Consider the following 9,610-nt stretch of genomic DNA (forward strand, 5'->3'; position numbering starts at 1 on the left):
TTTTAAAGAATATCAAGAAGGGGATGCAACTCCAAAAACTTTAATGGAAACCTAAGTTTAGAAAGAAGTTTAGAAAGAAGCAACTATGCGAATAAGGAGAGACTTCATGGTAGCCTAGATATGCTGCCACCTATGAAATATGAAATCAACCGTTGGTATCACAAGTGAGGTCTCATAGGAGACATTGGAATATGCGTTGTACTCACAAAAGTAAGAGCAAGTGTTAGTATCAGAACACAAGAAAATAATAGTGTGTTGATAGGGTCATTTGGCAAACCCAAGAAGAGACTATGAACACATAACCAAATATAGTACAAGAAGTAAATTCATGCTAAACAATCATACTTAGCATATAAAGTCACAAATAAGCAATTAGGGATTAAAACCGACAAATCAGTCATGCTAAACAATGACATGACTGACGTGTGTATATATATATGGTGTTTATGTGTATATATGAAAGCAAATGGATTAGTTAATGAGTAATATTAACTAATACTACTATTAATATAGATGTCTTGATGGCTTTATCCGACTACCTAGGTCCTTTGATGAATCCCACTCATTCAACGAACACCTGCCATGGCCAAGAAGGATATAAGAAATTTGGCAATTTGGGCAGAATTTAATTTAAAAAATAGATGAAGCTAATTTATTAACAACTAAGATGATATACACACATGCATGTCTACTCCAGATGTTTTATGCAGAATCCAAAGCCTCAATGATGTGCTAGTTTTATTAAGCTAATGGCAAGTGCTCGAGGTGTCTAGTTTTCACAGCATATGCAGTAACATATTTACAAGAAAAACTGATTCTGTTCAGCTATGTACTAGTTTAATAAGTTGCAATAATTTACTATATGGCAGGATAATAAAATTACTAGATTATACCAGAGTGAAAAAATGGTAAAGGCATTTTCTTAAATCAAAGTAACATTGGGAGAAAGAAAAAAGTGTTGAGCAGGATACGTACCTTCTGGTTGAAATTCCACCTTCCCTTATTAGGAAACAAATCTTGATGATCTCCAACCTTCAACTGTAGTTCAAGTAATAAGAAATGTTCGGTCTTGTCAATCGTAGTGTACAAACTTTAGTTCTATAAGATACAGTGCAACCTGAGAAACACTTGGTAATTAAAAGAGACATGCCATTGGTGGCAGGGAAGTTAGTTTTTACCAGGTTCAGGTGATGAACATTTGTCAAGACCTTCAATTCAGCTAGAAACTCCGTCATAGCCTCCATGTCCATTTTCTTGATAGCCACTTTCTGAATAGGTTACAGCACAAAAAGTACTGGATATAAACACACTTGAATTATTCTTTAAGTTGGTTATGGCTAAAACTTTATAAATAAGTGTGACCAAAGAAAATTCACGGGACATCCTACCCACTGGGGAAGTGAAATCATGACTCGGTGTTTAGGATTGGCATATATGAAAAGTATGCAGGATATAATACTGGTCATTAGTCGTAGGAGCCAGCTCTTCATAAGTGAACTCAACAGAATTATCCACAGTTATGCTTGAAAGCCCTGGAGAATTGCCATCAGCCAAGCCATCGGAACCTACTGCTTTAACTGTTGTGCTGCCTGCTGGGCCTAATCAAGACAAAAGATTTACATTAAGTTAACTAACAAACTTTGTTTTCTATAACTCTGATGCTTTACAAAAGTTGCAAGCATAATTAAGTATACTAGCTAGAGAGCTCTTTTAATTAATTAAGTATTTCAACAGATCATAGACAGAAAGATATACTAGGTCATTTTAAAAAACGACAATGAAACGGGAATCCTCTCTACTGAATTAAGAGGTCACCAAACCAAGTTGCCTTAAATTAAGGCATAATTGTTGTTTGGTCCAGAGTTGTTTGATCTATGTTTCCTACAGTGGTCATGGTGCTTACTGGATTTAGCCTTCTTTGGGATCTTTATCTTATCATCTGACAGAGATTCATTTTCTGAAGAAACAGTGGAATTCAGCCAGTCGGGCTTCTCTGGACCAATTACGGCATGATATCTGTGTACTTTGCTTAGTTTCATATTAGGACTTGCTGACTCTTTTTCTCTGGGATCCGGACTAGAAGGAAGGTAAGGACCAGCTTCATCCATCCGTGACCCAACAGTCCCCCTGGCCCGCTTAATCCTGCCAATAACAAGATGTTCAATTAGCTAGTTGAGGCACATTTGAGTTTTGAAACCCTACAGACAAGGAAGTGAAAGCTTAAGACTCGTCCAATTTCCTCCATCACTTTTTCCTCCATCACTTTCTTTTGTCGTTGCACGAATAGATGTTTTGAAAGAAAGACTGACCTCAAATGTAAAAATTCCTCAATTTCAGCATCTCCCAAGCCTTCTTCTTCACATGAATGAGAATCTTCTACCTCCCTTTTCTTTGATCTACTTGTGCCTGAATCAGTATCACATCTCTCACGTGACCTCCTTTCCAAGACGCTAAAACTATGACACGTATCACTCTTCTTATCTGCCGACTTCCGGTTGAGCCTGTTTTCAAGCTCCAGCTCTTTCTGCCTTAACTTCCACATTTCATTTACTTCAACAGCGCGGTTAGCTGCAATTGGTAAAATTTCAGACCACAAAAGATGCAACTAGAGCACTAATATATGAAACCTGCCCATTGTACCATATATGTGCAGACTAAATTTTACCCTTCAAACAAACTACTGTTGCACATTTTCAGACTGAAAACCATAGTGTTCAGGTAGGTTCTTCACAAGTCAGGTTCTACACAACCAACTAATGCAGCAAAACAACATTCACACAAAACCAAAATTGCAGAAGAAACAAATAAGCATATGACAACTTGAATGTATGTACTAGGTGCTTATGCAATCACTTGAGTTCGTAATACTCTTGCATGAGATACCTTTTTTTTAAGATTGGTAAAAGATTTCATATATACAGTGTGCACAAAGACGGCCAAAAATTTACAAAAAAACTCATTTCCTTCACATTACAGTAGGAAGCTGCGAAATTCTGACACACCGTCCACTGTTTTTTTAAACGGTGGCCGTTAAGGTTATAAGGTTGTTTCCAAATATAAGGTTATAAGGTTAAACGGTGGCCGTTAAGGTTATAAGATTGTTTATTAAACGGTGTCCATTAAGTTTTATGTATAGATTAGGCTTTAAACGGTGGCCGTTAAGGCTAAGGATATAAGGTTGTTTCCTAATATAAGGTTATAAGGTTAAACGGTGGCCATTAAAGTTATAAGGTTGTTTATTAAACGGTGGCCGTTAAGTTTTATGTATAGATTAGGCTTTAAATGGTGGCCGTTAAGGCTAAGGTTATAAGGTTGTTTACTTAACGGTGGCCGTTAAGGTTATAAGGTTGTTTCCTAATAAAAGGCTATAAGGTTAAACGGTGGCCGTTAAGGTTATAAGGTTATAAGGTTGTTTCCTAATAAAAGGTTATTGAGGAGATAATGATAGACACAATCATCTCTATAGACACAATCATCTCTATCTTAAGCCTTTTGTTTGTAATCTACAATATATATCTTCCTCAATTAAGTTATGATTATAAAGTCTAGTGAAGTCTAGTCAACCAAACAAGATGAACAAAAAGGTGCTAGTGAATTGAAATAGGCCACTCACGGCTTCACTAGACTTTAGATTTAGTTTTGAGCAAGAAAAGAGAAAAACACAACAACAACAATGCTAGTGAATCGAAAGAGCCCTACACGGCTTCACTAGACTTCAAAATATACCTTTTTCAACATTGGCTTTCATTAGCCCACTGCCAACCCTTTCTCCTGCTCTTTTTGTAATCCGGACCAACATCTTTTAATTTTTCTGATCGAAGGTAAAAATGACACTTACGCTTCTTTAAAAGCTATAGAGAGTATAGTCACATACAAAGCAAGGAAAAGATGATCCATATCGATTCCATGGTGATGTCCGCTATGATGTTGCTCGTGCATGTGCAGATGAGACTGATTAACAACTTCAGGTGCTGCAGACCACAATACCTACAAGAAATGTCGCAAAAATTTGAAAACATAAGACTCCTAGATATATCAAATACCAGCGATAGACACATACCAGCAGAACATCTGAAGCATGCCATCCAATACCTCCAGCCGTAGCCAACAGCACACCAGAAATTCCAAGAGCTCCAAGAGTCTCAAATTTACCATGTCCTGTTCATATAAAATGACAAGTTAGCAGAAGCATGATTTGATCAGATACTATTGTGGCTTTATTACATAATCTAGTAAGAATCCAAATATTGTTACCAAACCAAATTAAGGAGCCGATGATGAGAAGATTCGTATTCATTGATAAATATACAAGATGTGATTTAAGATTCATGACTTGTGATCTCTATTACAATATCCTATATTGATTACATTTTATCACATCACACATGGGAACAAACCCTGTCCTTAGTTGACTAAATCTAATTAGGTTGGAAGCTATTCAATTGTGCCTAGATATCACAGAATGAAATGCAAACACAAAATTGAAAGGTAAAACCATGTAGAACAAGTGATGCAAGATCAAAAAGAGTAAAGTGTAGATACAAATCAAGAGTTACCATAAGGATGTTCTTTGTCCTTGGGAACCCTTGTACCTTTAAATGACAGCAATGCCACACCACTCAGAACCTGCAAAGACCATAAGTTGATTTTAGAAGATAATGTTTACAAAGTTGAATCAACATCACTCTAACCCACAGTGCAGGAGCGGATGCAAGTGTAAGGTGGCAGGTCCATCGAACCCATTACTCTCAACTCCACTTCTATATGCACAGTTAAAATTTTGTTCAAAATATGTATTTATATGGACCACTGAATTAGGCAATGCAAAGTAAATATGCTCAGGAACAGCAATCACAACATCACATTCCACGGGAGCTTCAGTAGCTAGAATTTCCCCGAAAGCACGCCTAGACTCATAAACAGACCTTCCAAACACCACTGAATTAGGCAATGCAAAGTAAATATGCTCAAAGATACAAGACTTACGTTCGGGATGAGGCATCAAACAAATAGACTGAACCCCTTTGTCCACCACAACAACCTCACCAGGAAGTACCTCCCTTTCATAATTAGCCTCAATCAAATCCAAAGCACATGTCTCAGAGGCGAAAACAATAGCACCATTACTTCTCCTACCCATAACCAATGGCCTAAAACCATAAGGATCCCTAACAGCAACCAACTTATCCTCAGTACCAAACACCATAGAATAAGCACCCTCAATCTTTTCACAAGCTTCAACAATCCTCAAAAGAAAAGGCCTTGCTTTCGATATAGCAATAAGGTGAAGAACCACTTCAGTATCAGAACTCGTATTAAATATCGACCCATTCTCCTCCAATTCACCACGAAGTTGTTTATAATTCACTAAATTCCCATTATGAGCAACACCAACTGACCCAAATCTATAACTAGCAACGAAAGGTTGAACATTCTTCAACATAGATGCACCAGCAGTAGAATACCTTACATGACCAATAGCCAAATCACCCGGTAATTGATCAAGTTTCGACTCGCTAAACACATCAGAAACCAACCCAACACCAGTAATCGACTTATGCACGTTATCATTAACGCATACAATTCCAGCGCCTTCTTGACCACGGTGTTGAAGAGCATGAAGTTCTAAATAGCAAAGACGAGAAGCTTCAGAGTCGCCATATATACCCACAACGCCGCACTCTTCCCGAGGTTTATCGTCAGCATCGAAATACGACCCGAATGAATGTCCATCCGGGTCGGGTTGACCCGAATGAACGACGTCGGTTAATGGGTTTTTGGAGGCGCAAGTGGTGAGAGTTCTGTGGTGGTTGTAGGGTTTAGGGAGGGTTTTAGTGGCTAAAGATAGCAGCTTTTGAGATGGAGAGCAAAAGGGTTTGTCGACCGGTTATGATATATGGGGCTTGTTCACGGCGGCAGTGGCGGCGGCGGCGGCCATGGTGGTGGGAAAACAGAGACAAAGGGGCTAGTAATTAGGCACTAGTAATTAGGCGCTAGTATATGTTTTAGGGAAATTAGATTTTTTATTTTTGCGTTTTTTTTCCCTCTCAAAGCTCCCTATTAACATTAGAGACCAGATAAAAAAGTATTAGGGACCCGATTTTTTTCCTTCACAATAAAATATACTTTTAAGGATCCTAATTTAATCTCATCCTAATAAATATATTTTGGTCTTAAATAAACCTTTTTCTTGTAGTGATAATTTATTTAGCATATAAATATATTTCTCCGATTCACTCATAGTATTGTCAAACTCACGCGACTCTCGTACATACATGCTAAGGGTAATTCAACCATTCTCTAGCCATGACCTTTGAGGATAATTTTCATCCATGTAAAATATTTCAGGTACAAGTGTTTGCCAACCTTGTTTCACCAAAAGCCCATGAAAATGTTCTAAATATTGAACATGTCAAATTTAACAAATAAGGTAGGCCAACAATCATATAGCAACCATGAAATTATTTGCTTTGACCACACCAAACAACATGCAACAAGACATACTAAAAGTTAGTTAACATGCTCATATAACCAAAAATGAATTAAACAACAATACCATTATCTACCTTAAATCAAGCTTGCCCACTTTCTCTAAGCCGGAGCTTTGCCTTTCTGTGCAATTTTCGCCTGCTCGTGGTCTAGAACAGGCATTTAAACACATAATTAATACCATCACCTACCGTGTTGGGAATTATAACTCATGCCCAACCCCCTAAGGTCAAGTTCATGATTATTCCTTTCTCATTCAAGGGCTTTTTACCTCAAGTCACCTAAAACTATCAATTTCATGGTTAAATTAGTTATTTAATGAAATACAAGGGTAAATTAACTATTAATAAACAAAATCCATTAGATTATTGCTTAATTTCCTCCATTGCACTAGAAAAAAACTAAATTCCACCCTAAAATCCTCCCTAAACTCCATAAATTACATGTTCTAAGGCTTCATCATCAATTACAATTTAACGGAGATGGATTTCTTACCTATTTAAATCCAAACAAAGAATTTCTGGTGCAAATCACCCCAAATTGCTCCTCCTTTGTCCATAAATAAGTTTTAAATAATAAACCTTTCTGGAGAGATATTTAATTAAACTGTGATTTTTACTATTATAGCGGCACCTGCCGCTATAACGGCGTTGACCATCCATTGACCATCGCTATAGCGCTCGTTGCTATAACGACGTGCCAGTGCTAGCAGCATTAGAGAGACTGAATGTTTAGTTTTGGCCCAAAATCTCATTGTTTAAAATGCACCATAAATCCGAGATATTCTAAATAGTGCCCTTTACGCTAATAATAATTTCGGGAGTTCTACTCACTCAAAATCGATCCCGTAAATTTCTACATGTTCCTTATTTTCTTAGCTATCTAGAATTCAAGTCAAATACATATAAAACCATTCAAATCATTCTCAAACCCTAAACCACACCTTACTCTAATTTTGTTCGAAACAGGCGTAGCCTAAAACTTGTAACTTCAAAACTGAGAAGAATTTTAACATAGGACTTTTAACAAGAGGTTTATATATAACAACGGAAATTATCATTGCAATAAACACCAATTTACCCATAGTTATTCCTGAAAAATTAAATGGAAAAGTAGGCTAAAATAAGGAGATAATAAAGTACGAGAATCCTCAAACAATTGAGGGTACTTGTCCCACATGTCCTTCTCTATTTCATAAGTGTCTTCCTGAACTAGATGATGCTTCCATTGAACCTTAGACTAATAAATTTACTTTGTCCTCATTTTGAATATCTCGACATAAAATTACTACTAGTTCCTCCTTATAATCCAATTCCTTATCTAGAAGCACTGAATCCCACTTAATACTGTAGTTCCATCCCTATGGTTTCTTTTCAGCACCGAGACATGAAATACCAAATAAACTCTCGATAACCCCGATAGTGGAGATAATATATATGTTAGTTCACCCATATTTTTAAGAGCCTCAAAAGGACCGATATACCGTGCTTACCGAACCTCATTACTCTCTTTATAGAGATACCTTAAGCAAAACACGTTCACCAACTTTGAAGTCCATGTCTCTTACCCTATGTTCCACATACTCCTTTTTCTTACTTTGAGCAGCCAATAACTTGATTTGAATAAACCTTACTTTTTCTTGAGCCTCTGTTACCAAGTCTAGGTCTAAAGGTTTGACATCGCCAGCCTACAACCACCTAATAGGTGACCTATACTTTATTTCATTGAGTTCCTCGAATGAGGCCATATTAATGCTGGAGTGATAGCTATTGTTGTATGAAAACTCAAACAATAAAAGAAACTGGTCCCAATGACCTTCAAAATCAAGTAGGCCCTCAACACATTCTCTAGCACCTGAATATTCCTCATTGACCGCCCATCAATTTGTGGATAGAAGGTTGTGCTAAATTTGATCTTGGTACCTAACTCCTCATGCAACCTACCCCAAAATTTAGAAGTATACTTGGCGTCCCTATCCAAAATAATGATAAGGGGTATCCCATGAAGTCTGACAATCTCCTTGACATAGATTTTAGCTAACTATTGAGTGATGTAATCTACACAAACTAGTAAAAAGTGAGCTAATTTTGTCAGCCAATCTACTATCGTCCAACTGGAGTTATACTTCCCTAAAGTCTTAGGAAGGCCCACCGCAAAATCTATAGCAATTTTCTCCAACTTCCACATAGGTCTAGGCATCCTCTGAAGCAACCCCACAAATTTTGGTGTTCATACTTCACCTGCTAACAGTTCTGACAATTGGACACATAATCCACTATGTCTTTCTTCATCCTAAGCCACCAATAAAGCAAGCTTAAATCACGGTATATCTTGGTCGTACGGGGATGAATAGAATAACACAAACCATGGGACTTTGAAAGCACAACGCGAATAAAATCACCAATTCAAGGAACACATAATTTTTATTTAAACCACAACAACCCACCCACATCAAGAGTAGGATCTGCGACCTCTCTGTATACCACTTTATTCCAGAATGCATTCAAATTTTCTCCCTCAACTTGCTTGGCCTTAGTCTGATCCACAAATATTAGTTTTACCTCGACACTATCCAACACACCACTCTTGTATAAGACCCTAAACTACATGCTCATAGATGGTAGAGTTTGAAACTCTTTAGATAGGGGTCACTTGAACACCCTCAAGAATGATAAACTACCTATACTTTTCATTTTTCAGCTCAATATGATTACCACCTCTTTAGCCTTACCTGGATGATACTGAATAGTTATATCACAGTCCTTCAATAATTTCATCCACCTCCACTGCCTTTGATTCATATCTCATTGAGTGAACAGGTGTTGAAGGCTATGGTGATATGTGAAAACCTCACATTTGACACCATAAAGATAGTGTTGCTAAATTTTTAACGCAAACACCATTACTGCTAACTCTAAGTTATATATTGGATAGTTCCTTTCGTGAGGCTTCAACTACCTCAAAACATAAGCAATGACATTTTTATCCTACATCAACACAATACCCAAACCTAAAAGTAAAGCATCACAAAACACTATAAAGTCCTTACCTTCAGCGGACAATGAAAGAATAGGCGCTGTAGTCAAAAGTGTTTTGAGCCTTTGGAAATAATTTTCACATT

The 9,610-nt window shown here is 37.2% G+C and overlaps 2 protein-coding genes across 8 annotated transcripts; both read right to left on the reverse strand.

The window, feature by feature from the left end:
- Positions 1-379: 379 nt before the first annotated feature.
- Positions 380-6,064, reverse strand: LOC107877817. 7 transcript variants are annotated; one of them, XM_047393495.1, is made up of 10 exons: positions 4,987-6,064; positions 4,557-4,626; positions 4,061-4,158; positions 3,875-3,987; positions 2,310-2,568; positions 1,904-2,142; positions 1,389-1,598; positions 1,179-1,294; positions 976-1,038; positions 380-577 (listed from the first exon to the last, which is right to left on the reverse strand). In XM_047393495.1, the coding sequence occupies exons 2-7, from the start codon at positions 4,557-4,559 to the stop codon at positions 1,420-1,422; spliced, it is 891 nt and encodes a 296-aa protein (XP_047249451.1). In that variant the 5' UTR covers positions 4,560-4,626; positions 4,987-6,064; the 3' UTR covers positions 380-577; positions 976-1,038; positions 1,179-1,294; positions 1,389-1,419. The 7 variants fall into 7 exon arrangements, with proteins under 7 accessions (XP_047249451.1, XP_047249454.1, XP_016580053.1 ...); XM_047393498.1 differs by lacking the exon at positions 3,875-3,987 and adding an exon at positions 3,727-3,811 and having other exon boundaries at positions 1,179-1,268; positions 4,987-6,063; XM_016724567.2 differs by having other exon boundaries at positions 1,179-1,268; positions 4,987-6,063.
- Positions 4,595-7,204, reverse strand: LOC107877816 (amidophosphoribosyltransferase 2, chloroplastic-like). Its single transcript, XM_047393968.1, has 3 exons — positions 7,123-7,204; positions 4,747-5,838; positions 4,595-4,626 (listed from the first exon to the last, which is right to left on the reverse strand). Exons 1-3 carry the CDS (start codon positions 7,202-7,204, stop codon positions 4,595-4,597), a joined length of 1,206 nt encoding a protein of 401 aa, XP_047249924.1.
- Between the last annotated feature and the right edge of the window lie 2,406 nt (positions 7,205-9,610).

The sequence above is a fragment of the Capsicum annuum genome, chromosome 7 (genome assembly GCF_002878395.1).
Source record: "Capsicum annuum cultivar UCD-10X-F1 chromosome 7, UCD10Xv1.1, whole genome shotgun sequence".
NCBI classification, from domain to species: Eukaryota; Viridiplantae; Streptophyta; class Magnoliopsida; order Solanales; family Solanaceae; genus Capsicum; species Capsicum annuum.